Source organism: Lepidothrix coronata, unplaced genomic scaffold (genome assembly GCF_001604755.1).
Source record: "Lepidothrix coronata isolate B3197 unplaced genomic scaffold, Lepidothrix_coronata-1.0 Scaffold67, whole genome shotgun sequence".
In the NCBI taxonomy this organism is placed as follows: Eukaryota; Metazoa; Chordata; class Aves; order Passeriformes; family Pipridae; genus Lepidothrix; species Lepidothrix coronata.
In genome coordinates this window covers 4,522,288-4,546,563 of record NW_016690247.1, presented here as the reverse complement: position 1 = coordinate 4,546,563, position 24,276 = coordinate 4,522,288, and the positions used below count along the sequence as shown (strand labels likewise).

Here is a 24,276-nt window from a genome sequence, read left to right as displayed (position 1 = left end):
AAAAAAAGCCCAAAGGAATTAATGACAACATTGCCTGAATAACAGCATATTTATATTGTAATTTCTCTGTTACTTGATCGATTCAGATGATCCATCCCTATCTCTGCAATCGGAAAATTCAGCGTTGTTGAGTGAGTATGTGCATGTGTTATTTGTATAACCATGAAGTTAATACTGGCTTCTAATAATTAGCAGAAAGGAGTGAGTTTTTATTTTAAGGTGCAGTGTTCAGAGCAGCAGCACTGCTCTCATCAGAGAAATGAGCTGGTGTTATAATTGCTCAGCAGTGCACTTCATTCACTTGTTTAAAGGCCAGTTTTTCCCATTTCAGCTCATTATCTCACTTTTTCATTGCCGTCTTTATTTATAAATGCTGTGAAATATAAAATAATTTTTCATCCCTAAGATAAAAGGCTGATGAAAGTTCCAGTGTAATGCAGATGTCATCCTCAGCATAGGGCAAAAATGGCATTTTGCAGTTGTAGCGTTTTGCTTCAGAACTGAGATGTCCTCTTTCTTTACAGCATAAGGAGGAACTTAATTAAAATCTTGTCTGCAGATAGAATTTCTCACATCACTTGGCTGTCCTCTCTGCCTTCCCTTAAAAAATGTCCTTTTATTCAGTTTTGTTTTTTCACTAGTGCTGGTGGTGTAGCCACTGGAATCCAGTGGGATTCACGTGACTAAGCACCTTTGGGGGTTTATTTTGGGAGTGTGTGTGGTGGTTTTTTTTGCTTTTGTGTTTTGGTTTTTGGGGGATTTTTTGCACTGCACTAATCCTTTGCAGTTTGAATGTAGGAAAAATACTGAGAGGGGTTTAGCACCAGCCAGAGGTTTATACCATATAAACTGCTCATCCAAAAACATTCACTGGAGTTTTCATCTGCAGTTCTCACACCATTCAGTTTGCACAGATCAAATGCTGGGGCTTAGGTAACTGCTGCATGATCTGGAAAAACACAGGTAGCATCTCTGTATCCAGCATGAGGATACAGTCATTGGTCTTTAAGGAAAACTTTGGTGACAAAGTTCAGCCCTGTAGAACGAGGTGATAGAGAAGAAATCCAGACCTTTCAGAGCATCTGAATCCCTGTGAAGTTTGTAGAAAAATTTTTATTCTAACAAATGTGAGTCATAGAATCATGGAATGGTTTGGGTTGGAAGGGACCTTTAAAGACTTGTCACAGCCTGATACTACCCCTCTCTCCCTTCAAGTCTGTTTTAAAGCTTGTCAGCCCTGATAGCTCATGAGCAAAAACCTTCTTTCCCCTGTGAGAAAGGTGAATCCCATCTGACACCAGCAGGTCTGGTGCTGTTACCAGAAAACCCCAAAATTCTAGCAGTGACACCAACCATGGAGACAGATATTAATAGACTGGGTCTGTCTGTTTCTGGGGGCTAAAAATTACCTGTGCTCCACATTCCGTGACCAACCATTCCAAGGTGCTGAAGTCTCTTGATCACCCTTGGATTACACGTCATGACTTCATCGCCCCTCACATGGAAGAACAGTAATGAGTAATAGTCCAAGGGCCATACCAACCTGGGAATTTTCCTAGTGATGTCCTTAACTTGGGCCCCAGGGAAGCAAGACACTTCCCTAAGAGAAGGGTCTGTCCAGCATTTTGGACCTTCTCTTCCCCTCAGAAGTGAGTCACACACAGCTATAGATAGGAATGGAAAAAGGAGCTCATCTTCATGTAATTACTTTAGCTTTCCTTCTGGGTGTTTCCTGCTAAGCTCAGTAAAGGAAGAATGTCTGCAAAAGGAGTTGCAGTAGTTGCAGATTGGTTTAATTAAAAACCTGAAATACTTAGCCACCATCAGCGAGATTCAGTCTGAACCAAGCACAGAGTTAACAAAAATCAGTCTGTGATCAGAACAGGTTTTACATAAAAATCAAGTGAAATTATACAGAACACTGTCAAATAATTATTTAGTGTTGTATCTGACCTAGATAGATGGTCTGTAGTGCTGACCTCCCTACAGTAATGAGTTAATACAGCCTAACTCTAATTCCTAGTCTATGATTACATCATCTGTGTGCTGTGTAAGGCAGCCTGTAGAGGGTAAGGAGGAGTAAGGTGGCTGACTGCAAAAGGCTCCGTGCTGCTTCCCAAGCCCATGAAGGTGGCTGGTTATCTGCCTCCACGTCCCACAGTTCTGGAGTTCCCAACGGAACGGCGTGTCCCTCTCTTTGCTCTTCTTAATTGTTTCCGCAGTGGACCCTCCTCTTCACTGCTCTCCTCAGAGCTGGAAGCACCTGTGCCTGTCTCTGTGCCTACTGGGGGCCTTTCATAAGGGTCACTTTGACAGAAGGCTTTCTCCTCCCGGCACTCCCGCCCGTGTGGAAGCTTCAGGCTCTCGTTGAAGAAGGCAGAGGCCATGCACTCGGCCGCCGCCGTGTCGCAAGCACAGAGGAGTTTCTCACATATGCTCCAACCAATGCCTTAAAAAGAAGAGTTTAAGAATTAATGTTTGAAAGCAGTTAAAATTAGCCAATGTGTGATAAAATTTTCAAATCTGCCTCAAATTTTAGTCTCCAAATTCACCTTTAGCCATCTAAATACAAGCCTGACACCAAGGTGCTCGGCAGCAGATGGTCCAACTGGCTTTAGTTGAATTTGTGAATGTAAAGACACAAAGAGCTGACTCCTGTCTGCAATTACAAAATGTCTGAATGTAATTTTCTCACCCTGATCTGGTCACATCATGCACAGTGGTGTAATAATCTTTGTCTCAACTAGGAAAAAAGCTCTAGTTTAAAGTAAATGTTGCAAACTTTTTCTAAACTAAATAATTCTGTCTCCATACTCAGCCCTAGCAGCTCTCAGTCATGGTGGCACTCAGTCTGTCATGCTGATAGACTGTCAGGACATGAGAATTTCCTCTAACACAAACTTACATTTTGGCATATGATCAATACATAATACTTCAGATCTGGAACTTCTTTCTGCATGACATCCAAGTTTCTTAACTTGTTCCATACAACAGTGATGAGAGAAGCAGCATCTAAAATAAACAGTAGATGTAAATGGAAAATACTTAGACTTCCTGCATCCCAGAATGCTCACAATTATTTGTAGGCCTTTATTTTCTATGCCCATTAAAACTAAGAAATTTTAGAAATTATAGAAATTTTCATACCATGGATTTTTTTTTCTATAAAGAAGAAAACCCGAACTATTCCTGCTTACCTTCTATACTTGTTCCTACTTTTTTTAATTCCTTCCTAATTCCTTTGTTTCACATGTTTAACAATGCTGTTGTTTTTTAGGGGGGGTTGTTTTAATTTTAAGGCACATAATTACAATTGTGACCATGACCTAATCTGCCATGAGAAGTGTCTTGCAGTATTCAAATCTTGGCTGAAAATATGAAAACTACATCACAATAGCCAGATCACTAGCCTTCATCTAGCCTAATTTTTCGTGCATGGGCAGTCTTGCTTGTGTGCAAGTGTAGGAAAAAGGTGTGTGCTGTGTACCAGGTGCTATATTTAGACCTGATGTGCCCCAACTTCCACAGAGGGACAGATTTTTATTTGTAAATACAATACTCTCAGAGGAGATGTCTTTACTTTGGTTGAATTCTCTTCATTATTCCTCATTGACAGCCGTGCCATAACAGCACACAGGCATGGAAGGGCTTTGGGCTGCAGCTCCAGGGGGACTTCAGTCCAGCTCTTCTCTCTTCTGAAGGACAGTGCAGTGTGGGTGGATGTTAACTCTTCATAACTCACTTTCCAAACCACCTGTTAGCCAAGTTTCACTTGTCCTCATCCCTTTTAATATACCCTTCCTTCTGCTCTGCTTACCTGCCATCATTCTCCTTTCTTATTTTGAGTTAGTAAGTCCTCTCCAAAACGCTGTCGCAACAGTAGAATGGGTCTTAGTGACATCAGAGTATTTCATGTGTTAACGTATTTAAGTGGATTTTTTTTCCCCAAAATGTGACCTGACTACTGATACGTAGCTATTCAATGCCCACCAAAAGATGCACTGATCTTTTTTAGTCCCTGGGCACCACGATAATGCCCACAGTTAATGGCAAACACAGAAGAGCCCACACCTGTCCAGTGCATCGGTGGGATGACCTCTTCCCTCTTGGCCACAATAGCAACCATAAGACTCAAATTCCTCTGGGCATCGCTCAGTTAAGCAGAACAGCATTTCTCCAAGCTGGGGCAGCTCCCTCTTCGCTCTTCCACTTCCCCTCTCTTGCAGAAAGGTTAATCGCTCACACACTGTAAAGCAAAGTTATTATTTGACACATCATGTTTTCACTGCTTGGGGGCTCCCTTGTCATGACAAAAGTGTTTTCAGAGCTGTCAGAAACTTTGAAAGCCAACACTTTATAATATGTAAATTATTGCTCCAGTCCATGAATTATGGCTCTTAGAATTCTGCTGAGCAAGACAGCAGAAGGATAGGGAAATATTTAAACGGGAGAGAGATTTCCTCTGAAAATATAATTACAAGTCAAATTGGATTGCAATGAGAATACTTTGCAGTCCTTTGTAATCCTTCATGGCTAAATTTTTCTTCTGAGTATTCAGTGGCTTCTGTCTCAGCTGATTCAGCAAATACCCCTTGTGCTTGCACAGTGATAGCTGGGCAATGACCATGTTGTACTGGAGGAAGCAGTATCTTTTTTGGTTTCATTTGAAATATAGTTCAATTCAATCTATAATCCCCCTAGTCCAGATGCAGGAATGATCTGTTGTAGTGCCTACTGTGGTGCCAAGGTTTTGGCATCACCATGTCCCCATCCTAATGTCTCTGTGGCTCCCCCCACTCAAGAAGAACTGATGTTGTGGGAATTATTCCTAAGATTTGAGAGAACACAGTGTTCCATATCAGAAAAACGATGTCAAGGGGGACTCTTCTGAGACTTTGCCAGGGAAAGGACTTGAAGGGACTGATTGGTTGGATTGGAGGAGAGATATGGAGGGCTTCTGTTCCCTCTGCATCCTCCTCACTCCCATAAGTAATCCCATTTTCCCTTCTGCAGCTCTAGACTGACTCCCTGCTTCTTCCAGGGACAACCCCGGCTTACTGCCTCCAAAAAGAAATTCTGCCTATATTCCTGCTTGAGTCTTCACTCTCTCATGTTAATTCACTGAGAATGAACCACAAGGTTCATGCATTGACATGTGCTCTCTAACAGCTGATATTTTACAATCAAATTTTCCACTTTGGTGGAAGATTAGTTTGAGTCTTCATGTCTGCTCTTTTCCAGTTCTGGGGCTGCTTCTCTCCATTGGGAAACCAAACAAGATGGATGGTACAGTCCATGAGTGTGAATCTACAGCAGTATCAGGTCTGAAATGTCTTGAGATTTCTGGGATCTCTGAGCAGGAATGGGAATAGAATCAGAAATGGTGAGAAAAAGTCTGACTCTGGCAAGACTTGCAAACGGTCAGAATGAGGACCAAGGAAGTTCCTAATATTGCTTCTGCTTCTGCTGTAAAACAAGGTAACTTAAAAATGTGATTAAATTACTGCCTACAAGCAGTAGGAACTGCCTAAAAGCAAGTGGGAACATTCACTGAGCTCATTTTAGATTTTGCACTGTATGAAAAATGTTCTTATAACCTAATAATAAGTAGGTTCTTTAAGTGTTAGTGATAGCACATTGGCAGAAGAGGTTAAGCTGACGAAAGGTTTTGCAGATGTCTGCATCTCCTTTCTTATAAATACCAATACATCTGTGCTTATCTAACTGGTTTAGAGTTACTATAATCTCTATATGTAATATATACCTACTTTTAATATAGAGGTAGATGAATATTTTATCAGCTATAATGGGGAAATAACCCCTTATTTACCTTTTCCTGCAGGTTCATTAGGTCCCCTGTCAGACAGTCCTGGTTCCAGAGCTATTGCAGAGGAAGCTATGCTTGGGCCACCCCTTGCAGGACTTGTCTCTGGAGAGGACAGATGCATAGATTACATTTGTGAAGGTAGAATAAATTCTTCTTTCAGTGATGTGTGCACATTCTGAAGGATAATCAACTGGCAGTCTTCTAAAATTTTTAAATTTGTAGTGGGAGGCTGTTCATTAAATGTTAGTTAAGCTTTCCTTGTCAGTTAAGCTTTCCTTGTCCAGTCAGACTACCCTTTCCAGGGTCAGTCAGTTTTGTGCACCCCGCATTCTATGTAACCTATCCAGATTTAGGGAGAAAATAATGTTAGTCTACATATCCATGAAAAATGCTGACTCCTCAGATAGCTGTGAACAGGAATAGGGGAGTGCTATAAATTAATTTTTTACTTGCCTTTTTCTTTTGTCCTTGCAGATGTGCCTGTGGAAATCTTCTCGGTGGGGACAATTTTGACTTGCATCGAGTTAATATCTCCTGGGAATGAGGCTGGGGAGGTGGTTATTGCTTCCACTGGGGCCACAGCTGCCATAAATCCATCTTCTTCTGAGCAAGCAGAAACAGGAAAGCAGAAGAAGACGTGGAAAATAAACAGCAAGATTTTAATTTTAGATAGCTGGTCAGAGTAATATCCTCAGGCAGAACCAGTGGGAATTGATGGTCATAGAGAAAAAACATTCAACAGGAAAATTGGAAAAGCAAAGAGTATCCACACTGGTCATTTCTTCACATCCCTTGCCTTTCAGAAGGAGGGACTGTTGTTAACGATGATCAGTTTAACTGCTGATTTTTTATTTTAATTTTATTTATGTGTACTGAGAAAAAGAGCTGTGCCAGTTGCTGAAAACCATGTTGGTTGCTTCTTAGTCAGCTGTACTGAGAGATAAAGCCCAGGTGAGATGTCATGAGATGTCATTTTCTGAGTAAATTGCTTTAAAAAAAGTGTCTGTTCACCTGAAGGTTCCAAAATGTGGAGCAACATTAGTGAAAGCGGGAAATTATTTGACTGATGCAGAGCTGGCTGACTGAAGGGTTTACTGAGTTGTAAACAAGGAAATACCAAGGGCAAAATAATTTGACATATAAATACATTATTTTCAGGAGATTAGTTTAAAAATTAAATTGGTATATATTTATTGTTGAGCAGGAATGTTTTGTTAGATTTGTGGATACTTAACATCCTTTTTTCTTTCTTTTTAAACCTTTTTTATATAAGCTAGCTTGTAAAAGAAAGCACTGTTATCAAATGGTTTCATTTTTTCTAAATGTCAATATGAAGCATGTGGCATTTCACAAACTAAATACTTTGAAAATACCAGTGAGCTTGAGTTTCAATATTTTAAGAGCTTTTCTTTTGAATTCTTTGGCTGAAATTTTTAATTGGACTAAACCCAAATTCATTAAACTTGTCTCTCTGATGTTCTGGTTTTAGTATGTTTTGAAAATAACCTGTCATAGGACAAGAGAACAGATTAGAAGAAATGAAAGTACTGCTAAGAACACAACAAAGCCCATGAAAGGTGGCAGAAAGCGATCAATAGTCACACACTAGTTTTGATGGCTCAGCAAGATGCACATTTTATACCACTGTGGCAGTGATGTGTTGAAATGAAAGCGATTCTTGCTAGATTTAAAAAATAAACCCAGAGTTTGGGAAGTTCTGCACAAAGAATAAATATTACAAATAATCTCCTGGGAGCTGTGCGGGCCTGGAACACAATACACAGATTTTCTGATACATTCAAATTAAGGGGGAGAACATTTAGTGATTTTCACCAGTGTTTGTACAGTAATGCCAAATTTCTGCACTGAGGTGGGAGACAGGATACTGCTCAGTGTAATCAGAGTCAAAAAGTGATTACTTTCTACTCTCCATATGCGGTGTACCTTGACATTTTTCTGGTGCATTTCATTCTGTCTGGATAATCCTTTCTACACAGAGAGGGCCACAGAAAAGTTCCAAGTCTACCAAGGTGCTCCATTTTTAGCTGTACCTACTGGTATGGCTGTGCTTGAAGCACAGACACCTGTGAAAGCTGAAACAGGTTTTAGACTGGTAAAGAATTTGATGAAATTATCTATAATAAAGGAGGAGGCAAAATCAAAGTGAACCCTTCTGGCAGCGGATGCTGTGAATGTAATTTACAGCACCAACCATTACATCTGAAAACCTTATGTGAAGAAGTTTTCAGAAATACTTGGGTGAGGAGTGCAAATGAGTGGCTGGAGGCAAGAAACAGCTAATGCTTCTCAGTCTGGTTTTATTGTTTGTGTATCTGCTATCTGACCCTGATCTAAATTTGATTCTCTGGCAGCCCTGTTGTCACCATGCACAGGGTTTTAACTGTGATGCTTTTAGAGAAAGAATTGCTGTGTCAGTCAAAGAAAGAGGAAAGCTGAGGGTCACTGACCTTTTATCGACAGGATGGGAGGAGCAGGAGCTGTTCCTCTGTGGTCCCTCGTGGTTACTGTACAAAAAACAGAGGCATGGTGGTAGTGACCTACCTGCTGCATTTCTGCTGTGCATTTCTGGAGTGACTATTCCTGAATGCATTATGAAGCTTAAACAAACATCACTATTAGCGTGGTTTTATAAAAAGGGTAGTTAGGAGAAAGGAAGTGGTTTGCTGAAGGATGTGCGAGTCAGCAGAAGTAGTAGAGGTGTTATCCAGAAATCCTGTGCTGCAGATTTTTGACTGTGACACCACAGAGCTTCATAAATGAAAATCCAACTTCACCTTGAGTCAAGACCACCAAATTTTTAATAGAAGTTTAGTCAGATTCTTACCTCTGGCTTTGGGAGTCACCAAGATCATTTCACTGGGCTCAAAAGAAATCACTGTTGAAGATAGAAAATGTAAACTCAGAAAACAAGTTGCCAGCACAGACTCTTATGAATAGTTGCTAAGAGATTATTCTGAAAACAGGAAGACCCAGGCATGTCATGGAGAGAGATTTGCCTATTTTTTTCAGTGGTGTACTGATTGTTGTAGACAAAGTGTTATTGATAAAATAATCTCATTGCTGCATGCAAATAATGGACTTTGCACTAACATAGGATTATGTTTCTATGAAAGAAGCTGCATAAATATGACTGAAGTGGGAAATTCAAAATGAAGTCCATTTGACACACAAATAGACTAAACAGGATTAGGTCTGAAATCCCACTGTTGTGCACAGAAGGATGCCACATTCCTTGTGAACACCTTGTGTTTGCCTGCACAGATATGGGCGGGCAGCTATAAGGCCAAATAACTCCCTAACCTCTAATTTATTTCTTTACCTGATAAACTGATCATTTGTCAGTTACCTTTTGACAAATTAGAAGCATGGCTATCAAAGGATCCAAAAAATCATCTCTGCCTCTTTTTTTGTGTTGTTAGGGCTTTGGGATGTGAAGAAGAATGCCTTTGCCTTTGAATGAGTTTCTGAGTGATACTTAACTTGTGTTTAATGCATCTTCCAGAGTTGTCAAACTGGAAGCTCCTTTGGGCTTGAACGAGGAGAATTAAATGGTAGGTGGTTCTCCAAATGTCTCCTTCAAAGTCTGACTAGGTATGTTATCTGTGATACATTTTCAGCTTTCTAAAATTCCTAGTACAGGTTTTTATCCCTTCGTAATATTTTGAGCCTTATGTTGGACTTATGCCTCTTTAGAGAGCATGAGTAATTGTTTTTCAGGAAGTAAAAGATTGCTGCAGATGTGCAAATACAGGTGCTCTTGCTCCTTCAGGAGTTCTCAGTTTTCTATTACCAAGCTTCCCAGAAGCAGCTAGAAAAACATGGACCAAAACTGGAGCTGTTGCTAGGTGAAAATGAGAAATATCTGGTAAAAAACCTACTTTGATAATACAGGAGAGATATGAAGGAACAGCCAGCACTTACACTCAGCCTTTTCAAGTACACACACTTATGCCTGTGCTGTTTTTTAAAAAAATAATAGAAAAAAAAAAACTTTAAAAGTCAGAAGTGTTGTTTCTTAAAAAAAAAAAAAAAAAAAGTAAGATTCTGTATGGTTTTCATTATTCCAAATTGACACTTAGGGCAGTGGCTCACAGAGAGGAGCACACTACACCTTGAAACCAGGTCCTGAAGTTCTAAAAAAATGCGACTTTCCACCTCTCCCCAGGCAACCAAGTCTAGTGGAAGGTGTCCCTGCCCACAGCAGGGGCATTGGAACCATCTGATCTTCAAGGTCCCTTCCAACCCAAAGCATTCTGTGATTTTCTGAGTTAAGCAGTGGCTTGGTTGTACCCACCCAGTGCTCATATGCTTGGCAGATAGGGGGTCTCTGAACATGGCATTGGGGCTTTGCTTGTAAGGGAGCCTCATAGCAAGAGTTCAGCAGCTAAACTGGGCAATGGCTGGTCTAAGACTTGTCTCCGTCTCTATTTCCTGCCTGCAGGACTTGGCCCTCATTTATCAGGTGTGCCCTTCCAGAGGTCAAGGGCTTTGGGTGACTTCTGTCCCTGGCCTCTCGTGTTGCAGTGCTCACCATGCAGGCAGGAAGAGAGTAGTTTTCTCATACTGCATGTAGTGGGGGAAAAAAAGTTTTCCTGCTGGAGTTAAAAGAAATGGTAACCCCCTCAGGGGGTGGTGACCCTTGGGGTTGAGCCAATGAGCGCTCCTGCAAGATATAAACATATCAACAGCCAGACTGGAAAAGAAGGGTAGTAGTTGTTGTTGAAGTGGCCGTGTTGTAGAGCCACGAGGAAGGGGCCCAGAGCCCCGTTGGGGGCTAGGCCCCCCCAGCCCCAGCTGGGGGGCTGCAGGAACTTGGACAGTGTTAAACTGGACTGAGATCTGTAGCTAGAAAGCTGAAGGAGTTTTCTTCATCGTGAGTGGGCAGACGGAGCAGCAGCAGAAACAGCACTGACCGGAGAACAGTGGCAGAGAGCCAGAAGGAGATAAGGAGCAGCAGGGATGGCATGCAGCTAAGGAAGACACAGAGATCTCTAATGGAGAGAGAGAGAGCAGAACTAAGCCCTACAGAGACAAAGTTTGGGGTGAGAACTAAAACAAACCCCCCAAAACCCTTTTGTGACCTCTCCTAAGTGGAGGGGGTGCACTCCTACTGGATGGAAGTCCTAAAATGCAGCATGCACCGGAGAGAGGAGCTGAGAAGCTCAAAGATGTCCCGGAACTGGACTGGGATGGCCAGATGGAATGCAGAGGGGGTGACCTTGCCCCCCCCCCCCACTGTTACTGCTAAGTTAACAGCCTGAGACAGAGCACGGGAGCTCTGCAAGGGAGCTCGAATCCCCTGAGGATAGGGACTGTCACGAAGACTCCTGCACTCGTGATATGACGTGGTGAAGCGACCTTTGTCCTGGTGAACGCAGCCCACGGAAGAGAAAGACCCTTGCTTGAAGTCGAAGGGCTGAGAAGGGCTTGGAGACCGTCCTCGTGTGTAATGGAAAGAGATCCAGCTACAGCTGCTGCATGGAAGATAGAAGAGAGACTGCTGCCCTAGAGAGACTGCTACTCAAAGAGTGGAAAGGATCTTTCCTTTTCCCTTCTGGACTTTTATTGGAGGGAGAAAAGATTGATCCATTGTAAATACTGATTTATCATAGGAAAGATAGTTAAGATTATGTATATGATGTATTGTGATATTTATTTGTGCAGTCATTGTAATATAATCCCCTTTCCCCCCATACTGAGTCTTGTGTGGTGTCTGGAAAACCCATCTCACACTGGTTGAGATGTGGGGAGGGGAGCTTGGACTTAAGAACTGGATTTTGGGGGTCTCAAACTACAACACTGCAGCAATGAGTTTTTGCAAGCATAGACTCCTCAATAAGACAAACACTGAATGTAGCAGGAAGAAAAATGAAGACTGTCACAAGAACCACTTGGTCTCATGGTTTAGGGACTCACCCAGGAGGCACCAGAGTGAGAAGAGTTCAACCTGGATCTCTGCATTACAAATAAATAAATCACCAAACTGCTGCCTCATTGCCACAAACCATGTTCAGTATTTCCTCGTGCTCTTGCTTGATCTTGTGGAATTAAACAAACATCTCTTTAAAGACAAGAAATATGCAAATAGCTGTGGGTCCAGTGGCTGGCACCCACACAGCACGTCTCTGCCAAGCAGCTCACCTGCTCCAGCCTGTGTTCCCAGGGGAAAAAAAGGCTGTTTGTGAAAACAGATTTTGTTGTAGAGTGCTCATTCTCAGCTCTTGGGAAACTTACTGTAAACACTGGTTAAACACATTACATGCACAAATTGAAAAATTGCACCTTCCCATTCAGTCTTGAATTCAATCACCAAAACATTGTATCTGCTTCTACATCAGTCCTTTTAGAAGGGCTGAAAGAAAGTGAACAGCTTGTATTCTTTCAGCTTTTGGGAGCTGAAAACAGAGCTTCTTGCACTCTAAATTGCAAACCTTCTTCCACAGATGCAGTCACTGCCCATGTTTCATCAGTCCCACGATGAAGGAGCTCTGCAAAAGGAAAAGCATTGTTAACTCCAGAGACTCATGGCTTAGGATGCTCCTTAGGCTGGATCTTGGCATAACATGATAAGAGTCATCAAAAGAGAATTTATTTCTAAATATTATTATTGTCCTTTTTGTGCAGTTATTTTATGATATAAATATAGAAAATATAAACCTAATTATTTATAATTACAGTAGCAGTATTAAAATTCTGATTTAGTACTTATACCATGCTGATACTAAATTCTACTCAGCAACATAGAGTATAATAATAAAAAATAATCTCAAATAGTTTCAACATAAAAAATAGGAATTGGCTAGCAATCACCATTCTTTAAATTCCTGTTTCAGCAGGTTATTTTTCTGAGTATAAATTGGTCTCAATTTAATATGTTCCAGACAAAGAATTATAGAGATGACCTACCTTCTGTATGACGTGTTGTCAGCTCTCTGTTGCTGATTGTTTCTGAAAAAGAGAAAGGTCTCTCATAAAGTGTGAGAAGGGGATCTGAATAGGTTTGATCTGAATAGGTCAGGCATTCATTGAATGTATTCCTATTAAAACAAAGGTTTAGTCAAACACATGCCCATTTCACTAAAATTTTTCTCTGTAATAAAGAATCTACCAAAATCCTTTTCCTGTAAATTTACCAGATAGGATTTTTTCTCCCCAAAATCTGAACTGAACAGAATAGCTACACAGAAGGATAGTAACATGACTGAATACTAAATAAAAATATTTAATTCAAAGGCTTTTTTTTCGTATCAAGAAATATAATCGAGAACCTAAAATCGGTGGAGGTATCCAGGACCTAAAAATTAATCCATCTTTATCAGCAGTGGTAAAACCAGCATGATTTTCCTGTTAGCACCTAACAATTTCCCCTTTATTTGCAGTGTCTTGGAACTACCATACTGTATATTAGGGCCATCTGATCCCAGTGAAAGATTAATGTCTTAAAAAAAAAAAAAAAACCAACAACAAGCCCCAAAAAAACAACCTGGCTTCCATGCAAACTTGCCTGGGGCATTTTCTTCTCCCTTGACCTACTCAGGAGGGGATGCACACATCCAGAGCATGATACAGATGCCTGATCTCAGCACCGAGGTCTGTGACTATGAGCCAAAAGGATTAGAAAAGCTAACGTTGCTTTTTCCCATCTCCCTCAGTTTGGGAGTCCAAAGGTCCTCCCCCTGCCATGCTCCAATTGCAATCCATAGGAATGAAGTTTTTAATCCAGCCCTGCTCCCACAGGGCAGGCATTTGGTCTCGCAAGGCTGTAATTTCAGCTACAGAGCTGGGATCAGTGTATGACAATGGACATAAACATCCCCTTCACCTTTAGCAGGGATTTTTCCTTCCAAAATGGAAACCAAGTAACTGACCAGAATAAGCCTGTTTCTCACTTTTCCAGGGAAGATTTTGGCCAGCAATATCTTTAGCATTCTTGCTAGTGACCTCATCACACATATCACTCATTCATTCCAGCTGCAAAAAGCCTCACAAGGCTGACAGGACCTTCCCGAAGAAAAACATTTCTTCGTATCTAACTGGAACTTCCCTGTTGTAGTTGTGTGTCTTGCCTCTTGTCCTCTCCCTATGCACCTCCAGGAAGAGTCTGGCTCCATCTTCTCTACACACCTCACTAAGTACTGAGGACAGCAAAAACATCTCCCCCTAGCCTCCTTCTCTTTCATTATGAGCTTCAGCCCCCTCCCCATCCCAATAACCTCTCCTGGACCTGCTCCAGGACAGCAATTGGTCTGCTGCCTTCTCCTCTCCTGATATTCACTTGAGTAGCAGAAAATGGGCAGGACACATGAAACTGAGAACAGGACAGACTGCCAGGTTTATGGCGGGAAAGCACCCAGCTACTGCTTCATTCTCCTTGGGTCAGATTCGATACTGGCAGACAAACTGGCAGGAGGAGGCAGTGGATCAGATCCTTATTATTACCTGTAATTGGAGATGGACAGAAGGAGACATCCAGCCCATTCAGGGAAGAGTTAATATGTGCATTCACAAGGCATTCAATGGCATCTTTGTCACAGGTGCAGAGGAACTGTTCACAGGGATCCCCAGACTCTGGAAATAAAACAAAAATCCAAACAAGGCACTATTGAAAAACATTTTCCACCTGCTTTTTCCTCCTTGTAAGGTTTGTGCCTGTATTCATCAGTGCAAACCTATTTATACTGAGCTTCTCCATGCCAAACACAGTCAAGTTTCATAGTCCAGCACTGGTTTTGAAACACAAACCAATGAAGTCTGGCATGCCTGGCAAAAAGATTATTGCCTCTCTGGTTCATTTATAAAAATCAGACCTTGACGCCTCAGAAGAGAATTGTTTTTCAGGTCTCTACTCGGCATCTGCTGCATTTCTGTTGTGTGGAGACGTCTCAAGCAGTGTTTAGTGGTCCTGAAAAGTCAGGGAAACCTCAGGGAGAGGCTGCCTGCTGCAGGAGCCCTGGCAAGCCCTGGTGGTTTCTGTTTAATTTGTCTATGACTTTTGGTAGATAGACCAGAATGCACTTCTGGTCATAGTGAGGCTCCAGTGTTAGCTCTTGTGACAGGTTAATCTCACCACAGGTCAGGTTTTCAGTAGAGCAGCTGACATCTGTAGAAATCTTTGATGGGTCCCATGTGCACTCCATGTCCAGTGCTTCCTCGTAGCACTTGCGGTGCTGGAAGCAGCATCTTAAGAACGAAATAACAGAGAGTTCTCACAATTTAGTTTCAGTTCGAAGTCAGACTGTAATGCTGCCATGTTGCTCTTGCACAACAACGCAAAAGGTGCTAAAGGAGAAAAGGGGGATCCATGGTGTGATCCCCAGACAAAAGAAGGGCTGGGTACTGCTTTTCTCTGAGTGAAAGTAGTCAGATAAAGATATCTGGATTCAGCACTGAGTTGTGGGAGCGGGTCTGCGTGCTGTGTGTGACCACACATTTCTGTCCTGCTGTGGTACCTGAGCTTACAAGGAGTCTACAGACAGCTTAAATAAGAAATCCACTATCAGTGCCCAAATACTTCCCCCCAGCACTGTCACCTCACTGACAAACATTGTCCCATGGCTCGACTCTAGAGGTCTTGGATGCAGTCCTGTCCCAACCTTTCCCATTGCAAATTTGGAGAACTACTCCGAACCTGGCACTCATGGAGGGTTAATGGCTTTGCAATGCCTTGCGGATCCCTGTGTCTCATTGGGACTGCATAAATACAGGTACTGTCATCCTCTATTTCTTTTACTTCTATGCAACAATTAGAATTAAAATGCATCATTTATCCACAAATAATTTTCTCACACTGGAGTGAAGCAGCTTTCTCCTACCTCCACACAACACAGGCAGTCAGAAACCTTGTGTTTTCCTACACAGTTGCTGTCCTGCAAACCTCAAATGCCTGCATGGCCACTATAGCTGTGAATAGCAATAAAAATTCAAGTAAAACAACAAGGTCTTCATCAATCCTCTCCTCTCTTCACCTGTTTGTACAGATAAATCATCTGCTTTTATATAGTAGCAGCATCTGTGTACACTGACATCAGCTGTAAATGAAACACCAGTAAAAGACTGAAGTCATCATTTAAACCATGTAAAATTGTTGTATAGATTAAACAGAAGTTTGCTGTTAGATTGAGATTGAAATATCCTCATTTCAGAGAAAGGGACTCAGCATATGGGTCTGTTATTGAATTGCCATTGGCCTGGACCATGCCAAATGTAAAGACAACATGAACACCCACATCCAGCAGCTGCTGCCAGGAAGGGTGAACTTGTGATCACAAAGTAAGGAGTTGCATTTAGTTAAGCTCACGTGGGATTTTTGTTAAAGGCACAGTGAAACATGTTATTACACATCACCCACAGCCCTGAGGCACCAGGGGACAAAACAGTCCCGCGGTGATTAGAGCACAGAGCAAACACCTGTCCCTTGCCAGGCTCCCTTCTAGGCTACAAGTGCACTTTCTCACTTTCTATATTTAGAAAGCATTTAATATTTAATAGCTTACCATATTAATAAATAATGATTACAATATTTAATTTGTCCTCACAACCAGGGGAGTCCAAATAATGTAGCTAACAAATGAAATAGCATTCAGCAGAGAGGCCCTGGTGGCTCCTCTGCACCACAAATTCTACCGTGCCTTGTTTCAGAGGTGAGGTTGAAGTTTGTGAGCTCCATCAGGAACAGGGTCTTAAAGATCTAGCTGATGACATGTCTCAAAACACTCCTGTCTCTGCCTGAGGTCTAGTGATGTGTTAGCATTTGAAAGCTCCTCTAGCTGCATAATTAGTCTAATACAAGCTCCATGCAGTTCTTGTTTGTTTAGAGTATCACAATTACATCAACACTTACTGCACCAGTTAATCCGAAAATTTACTTACTTTGCCTTTGTAAGCAGGAGATTGTAAGGCATGGATTGTCCCCTGGTCATGCTTCTTTTTCATGTGGACTATGGAGGTAGACTAGGCTCCTAATTTAGATATGACAATTAACTACTCTGGGAAATAGGAAAGGGTTGGTTTTATAGGCACTAAGGCACTTTCTAATGCCTTAAGAACCTGCAGTGAGGTGTTCAGCCCTTTCCTGTGGAACAGAAATGACAGGGACAAAACCCAAGGATTGCTAAACTAGTTTTTAAGAAATAAGTTAGTGAAAAAAGTTGCAACACTTTGGGAACTGTCTCTGGGACAAACACATAACAGCCACTGGTTTGGAGGCTCTCTTGAGCCAAGGGCACATCTGTGTCAGTGGCAAAGCAATAGTCAGTCCCCGTTCGCTGCACACGGCAGTGAGATTTCTGTGCTGCTAAGAATACCTCACCCTGGGGCTGGAAACCAATTTGTAAACACAAACTGACTCTGTGGATGTTTCTCAGGACAAACCTGCTGATGGATGGTTCTGTAGTTTCTGGTTTTATGCTGGTCTACATTAAAATAAAGCTGAGTGAAGCAAAAGCCCAGGTGCTCAGCTCTTTGGGTATCAATCCATTGAACTGACTCGAGCTCTCATTTCAGGATGTCATCACAATTGTTCAGAAAACCTTTCATAGAGAAGTTCCATGGCTGTTTTCCAGCAGCAGAGTTAGATCTCCATTCTCCCAGTCATCCCATGTTGCAAAGTGGATGGATTAATTTCCATCTAGCTATAGGCATCAGCCTTTTCTGAGCCATTGCTGTCTTCATGCAGGGAATTAATACACTATATTGTTGGAAACACTTTTTTCTGCAAACACATAAATGTATCTTGATTCTCTTTGAATTTCCTTTTAACCCCCCTGCTGACATAAGTGAACAATGATCTGATTGTCCTGGCCCAAGATTACATTTTTTCTCACTAGCCCAGTCAGTCTGGGGCAATGTCCCTCCAAAGCACAGAGTGGAGTTTGGATGGTTTTTTTCCTGGTGCATGGTACTGAGAAGAAACATTGAGCTACATTGCTCTTCTCTGGCCTTGATGCTCCCATGTCTTACAACCTTGTCGTGTACAAAGGCACTCAGGGCATGATCTACTTAAGCTCCTTACGCCACCTAAAGTCATACTTAGCTGTAACCTGATTCTGCTGATGCTTAAATCCCCCTCAGATGCCAAGATTTTTATTAGAGTCCACTGTGAACTTAGATTGCTGGTTTATTACACAGCCCCCAATACCAACAGTTTGGTAAAACTGCAAACCCACCAAACTGCTCAGATTAGAGCTCCCCCACTCTGTTTATTAACAGGGTCTCTAGTTTTTGTCACTGATTTACTTGTTCTGGAGAATTCCCCAGTACCAAGGAATGAATGAGGTTTTGTTCACAAAGGTCTGTTCCCAAGCCGTGCTCTGAGGCAACTGGCACGAGCTGTTGGCCCAGCAAAGCAGACAGTGCTCACCAGCAGGTAGGAATAACACAGGAAGGGCTGATAGACCAGACTTGAAGTTATCTTTCGTTGGTCACATCAGACATTCCAGTGGCAAGTGAGTGATGATTAATTAAACAGAGCCAGATGGTGTGGGTCTTATTTACTCCCAAATAATTTTTTTTTTTCACAACTGTCTTGAAAACATTTACACTCGTGTTATGCTTTGGATAATCAGAGCATGAGGGTATTTAGAGACAGTCAGGGCAGAAAAGGACATCTCATGGATATGACTTACTCATCAGCTTCATCCACGGGGAGCCCTTCCATCTCAAACCTGCAAGAGCAACCATAGTCTTCAAAATCCCTGGGGCAAAACCCAGTAACACACTTCATCTTGTTCACAAAGTTGAGAAGGGCAGGGAAGTTAGTGAAGATGGACTGTAACCAGGTGAAGTGAGAACCCAGGCAGTCTGGAAAGGGAACAGTCATAAAACACATGGTAAATGGAGGTGAGCCAGGAGTGGGTCATTCACATTCACATGAAGCCTACACAAGGCAGTAACACAGGGACATTGAGCAGTGCTTGGCACTCAGCAGTATTTAGTATTACAGTAGTCTTTGGGGAAATCTACAGCTTCAAAAACTCCTGTTTCTTCTCAGTAAGGATATAAAAGCAAACTCTACAGGATTTCTGTTCAGTGCTCAAGTACAACTGGAACACATACTTACCAAAAAATAATGCAACACTTTCCACATTTTGAAAGACTCCGTTGAAGAGTGTGGCATTATCTAAACGAAAAAAATAAACAAACCACACTTATTTTTTAAAAAAGTAAATGACAGTAACTGTCTCTAGATTGTCCCTGGTCTTGCTTCAGGTGTTAAACCATTCTGAGATGAGTTCCCAGCTATTTGCTCACAGTCCACTTCCCTGCAATGCTTCTGGAGGAGGAGGGATTCCCCACTGCCATGCAAGAACACAGAAAGTATAGTTTAAACCATTCTTACTCAAGATTCTCTCAGGCGTGTTAAGAAGCTCTGGCAGGAATGCTGGTGGCTCCAGGTCTTGGCCACCTATCTCAGCAAACAAATTTCAGAAGAAAAAGGTTTTTAAAAAAAAAACCACAACAACACAGTAAACCAGCAACATATATTTCATTATGACACATACCCTGCAGGCATTTTGAACACCTTCCTGCACTGACAAGCTGATTTATCAAAGCCATGAAGCACTTGCTCAGCTCCACCCACACCCAGGAAAGCCCAGAAGCATAGAGGTAAGTCACATCCACTTCAGCTCAAAAACCAGTCTCTATTAGACAGGTATTGCTGTTGAGGGTGTGCTAACCTTTGTCTTCCTGTGCTCACCTGAACATTAGCCCTTACTGGGATAAATCAGGAGAATTATTTAAAACTATTTTAGTGCCCAACTATGCCCCAAATATTTCTACTCTGTAAACCTGTGCTCTTATTTGAAGCAAGGTTATCTGAAGACAAGTTGTTTGGTTTTTCTGAGTCCTTTTTGGCTATTACCTTATTGCCTCATTGCCTCTCTTCCTATCACTATTTATTTATTCATGAAGTTAATTATCTCTTTTTCTTTTTGAGGATGCTGTGGTATATTTGGTATATTTTCAACACTTTCATTTTTCTTCTGTTTGCCAAGTCTTGAATTAGAGTGAAATCTAATACTTGTTATCTCCCTTCCCATTTTTTTAACCTGTTCTTTTCCTCTGGATGATTTTGGAAGAAAATGTGCTACTTTGGATTTATTTAAATTTAGCTTTTCTTTAAAAAACATAGTAAGTCAAGGGTATTTACTGTCTCAAGAATCTAAAAACTGAAAACTAAAAAAACCCATAATGTTAAATATATGGCATATCTTATGTCTCAGAATAACTGGCATTAGGAAAGCTGTCCCTTTTCTCTACAAAAGATTCTGGGAAAGAGTTCTCTTACTCATCTGTTACATTTTCCTGCCATAAATATAGGTGGAAGAGAGTAAAGCAGAGTAGTGGTTTTTTAGGTGTAAAGCTTAACTGCACGTTTAGCAAAGGATTAGGAAAAATAGGATTTTTTTTTTTAATCACATATAAGGGCTTTCTCAGGATGCCCACGACTTTTGTGGCATGAACAAGACGTTCATGGTAACAATCCAGCAATTCATTTCTCAAGTTCAGTTGCAAGATATGGATAGGGGATTGAGTGAGGCAGAAAGAGGTGCTACCTCTTGTGTTATTCTTTTCCTGAAAGCCTTAGTCACAAGAAGCTTTCAGATAAACAGTAATTTGTCAGAAATGTCCATCATTGCAGCAGATCCAAGGGGAAAAAATTGCTTTCCACAATCCAGAAAAGGTCTCCCGATAAAGGCTGTCCTTTTCACAGAACTGGAACAAGTCTGTTGAAAGCTTGATGGCCATAAGGAATTTAGATTCAAGAAAAATAATGGCATGATTTTCAAAAACAGCATTGAATGCTATATTTGTATATATGCTTGCTAAAGAAAAACTGATCCTTATTTTCAGGCTTAAAACCTGTATTTCCTCTGCAATGACAAATATCCTTCCTCTGAGCTGTGTTCTACCAAGTGTATCTAGGGCCAGGTTTGCATAACACCATGGCTCAAACACAGTGTCTGTTGATGAACAGCCATTGATCATTTAGTCTTTTCAGCAAAACTTTGAAAAACATGAAAATCCCATTCATTTGAAATGCATCAAAAGAGAATATTGATGGAGCCATATTCCAGGGCTGCTGGAAGCTGTGATTGCTCCAGTATCCTTCACTTGCACTTAGTTCTTCTCAGCAAACTGAACTGTACACACAATTAACACATAAATGTTTGAAGTTCCCCCTGGAAAAGAATCTCTGCCACAAGGGCAGCAGCTTGGTAAACCATTGGCTCTTCTAATCCTCTCAATTACAAAGAACAATATTTCCAATTGTCACTAAGTCAAGATCAATGAACCGATGTTTGCTAACAAGATTACTCACTTTTGTTTAAATTGGGGGGGGGGGAGAAACAAAGAGAAAATACTTTCTGGATTAATTATTCTCTTTTCTTCTTTTGGTATCATGTATTTGGAGCTACTGGTCCTGTATCATTCCCTGTTCAGCCAGTGAAAGGTTGCACTACAAAACTCAATCCTCTAAATCTCAGAAGCCCCTGAGGATGTCAGCTTCTCTCAACTTTCTCTAAAATCTGCTAAAAAGCTTGGCACATATTCTGAGACTTGTGTCATACATCAGCTCTTGGGCTTTCCCTTTGTATATGTTATCCATGGAATTTCTTTCAACATTCAGTTACGTGTAAAATTGTTTCTGCATCTGTGACTTTCCTAGTCTGACAAGAGTTTTCTGAAGTGTTGCCTGAAAAAAAGTCCATCAAAAAACCATCAATGTACCTCCAGGTTTGTTTTTTTTTTTTTTTTTTTTCAATTGTGGCTCATTAAAATGTCATAATACAGGGCACAGCTACAGTCATTATATTCCTTGGGGAGAAGAAATATCGATTGTGCCAGGAAAAGTCAGGGTGCATCAAACCCAACCTATTTGATTTATTCAAGGTAAATCACATTAACTCCTCTCAAAGATGCTACTTCATGTATGGATATTTGCTTCAGTCTCAAAGCAGAGATCAGCAGAATAGATCCCACACAAATATAAATCAATTATCCTCTCCAAACCTAAACATGGTAACATTTTAAATCTTTGTGCTTAGATTGTGCTTTTTGGGGTCTCTTTCAAATGTTATGTGAGAAAAATTTATGAGTGACCAGATATTTTTGAGTGCACTATCAACATTAAAAAAATTAATAAAATTTAAATATTTTGTTAAAAAATTCTATTAAAAATTTAAAATAATTTTTTAAATTAATAAATGGTGCAGGTATTTTACCATTTTCTATCACTGCAGTGGGAAATGTGAATATTCTCACTGATTTCTCTCCATATAGGGGAGACTTAGAGTTCAGCTTCATCAATATATTTTACCCTGTGTGGTTTCTTGTGTTAGATCCAGGGGTTTTTTTGAATTCCAATGCAAGCAACACTCAGAAGAGAGGCAAATGGTGAAGCTGAAGTAGGTCAGTGCAGAGTTTGTTCTGAGCTTTTTTTTTCCCTTTAGAAATAACCCCGTGGATTGACCAGAAATGGTGTTAGACCTTCTAAGAGTCCTTCTTTTCACAACTCTTGCTGACATTCATACACAGTGCAGGGACTGCAGAAATTTGAGATGTTCCCCCATCCCTGTCTCTGGGATGTTCATTCAATCGTAACAATAAAATCTAATGAGTTACATGAAGAAAAAAATCCTATTCATAGTAAAATTTGCAAGAGGAGCTTTATGTGAACAGAGGTTATATTTCAGGATGCACTGAGTAGTTTGGAGAATTAAGACAATACACGTGTACTTAATGAGTAGAATCTCTGTATATGTAACCTGCAATTTTTGGAGTCTAAAAGATTTAAATAGACCAAGTGCTAGCAAAGGGAAGTAGCAATTTTTTGGTTATATTTTTAACCCCACTAAATATTTCTTGCTTCACTAGATGTCCTGAGAAAAATATTTTTATAAGTACTTCATAAATAAACCTATTTAAGTGCATTTGGATGTTGAACAACAACATCCAAATTTGAGGGGAGAGAAGGCGTGTTTCTAAAGGATTGTTTCCAAATGCTCATACTTAAAATAGTATTTTGGCATAATGTCAAATAATGATAAAAATACATTGCCACTTACCACTGTACACCACCACAGACATAGACATCAGCAGAATTACAATCATTTTTTGTTTAATCCAAAGACAAGAAAAAAAGCCACACAGCAGACTGGTGTGCCTGGTGAGTTAAGTAAAATATTAGGCAGAATGTTATCTCTTGACTCTGGAAGTGGGAAGACATTAGCTTAGAAAATCATTCTTTTGTAGCCTGAATATATTTCTGCTTGATACAATTAATTTTTTACCCTTATCATAGCAAATGCACATGTTACAGAAATGATGATATTTATGTATCCTTCAAATTTTACCAAAGTCCTCTACAAATCTGACTGAAAATATTTATTTTGGTGTTGTTTTAAGTGAGTCAACAGACTCTGTGAAAGTGCAATTTATCATCAAAATGATGCAATTCAAAATTCTTTTGGTTTGCAGTTTTCACATTTTCCTTGATCTAACAGGATGTTTGAACAATTCTTTGCATGTTTAAATGCAGATATCATGAAACACTGTGTAAATGAAAAGATATTCTGGGATTACTTCTATTAACTCCAGTTAATCTTCAATGCATTATATGAGTTTGTTTCATATCACAGAAATCTCTCCCACTTTGTAGTCAAACATTTTTTCTAACCTGTGTTGAGACTGATCTAACGTATCATAAATTTTCCTAATGATAGGAAAAGATCTCCATGATGTTTGGAGATCTTCAAGTTCTGGCTGTGCTTGACCTTACAGAAATGCGTAAAGAATTCTTCTGAAGCTAAAAGTCTTGAATTGATATACATTAAATGGAAGATTGTTTTTTAACTACAGTCACAGGTTACTCTAAATTTAGAATGATTTTCCAAGTAAGTCAGGCATGGAGCTTTTTACAGACAAATAAATGAATATTTATGTATCAGTTTTCAAATATGTACTTCCTGATGATTATTTGTTTTCTAAGTTCAAATATTACATTCATTTCTGTTATAAAATCTTGTAATATTTCATCAGGAAGTGAGGTTATAAATCTAACAGCTTTAAATATTTATAGTCTACTATCCCAAATTTCTCTACCTACCCTTTATTCTACAACTCCACAGTCACAAATAGATTATTCTACATCATTTTCCTCCTGATTCCCGTATTGTAGAGTACGCTGAGAAAGGCTTACCTTGAGGGATATTATTCAAAAGCAGTTGGATGGAAGACAAATGGATTTCAACAAAGTCAGTACTAAGTTATTTATACCCACTTGTATATAGATGTCACCCATGTGATCACTTCCTTTATCAAACTCACTTCAACATTTATTAATTAATTCTTGCATAAGATTCCTTAGAGTCATTATGCCCACAGTGTATTTAGCAATATGGCTCCAGCCATGTAAAGGATCTATA

At 40.4% G+C, this 24,276-nt stretch overlaps 1 protein-coding gene and 1 long non-coding RNA gene across 2 annotated transcripts; one reads left to right on the top strand and one right to left on the bottom strand.

Annotated features, from left to right (window-relative positions):
* The first annotated feature begins 16 nt into the window (after nt 1–16).
* On the top strand, nt 17–11,940 carry LOC108498977. The gene is made up of 5 exons (XR_001875369.1): nt 17–131; nt 5,242–5,478; nt 5,843–5,965; nt 6,302–6,778; nt 9,268–11,940. It is a non-coding gene; the product is annotated as an uncharacterized LOC108498977 (long non-coding RNA).
* On the bottom strand, nt 1,685–22,963 carry OC90 (otoconin 90). The gene is made up of 14 exons (XM_017818339.1): nt 22,918–22,963; nt 19,185–19,250; nt 18,906–18,965; nt 18,472–18,646; nt 14,916–15,028; nt 14,288–14,416; nt 12,280–12,336; nt 8,673–8,723; nt 8,296–8,352; nt 6,281–6,430; nt 5,831–5,929; nt 4,072–4,246; nt 2,906–3,012; nt 1,685–2,449 (listed from the first exon to the last, which is right to left on the bottom strand). Exons 1-14 carry the CDS (start codon nt 22,961–22,963, stop codon nt 2,139–2,141), a joined length of 1,596 nt encoding a protein of 531 aa, XP_017673828.1. The 3' UTR covers nt 1,685–2,138.
* Nucleotides 22,964–24,276: the final 1,313 nt, after the last annotated feature.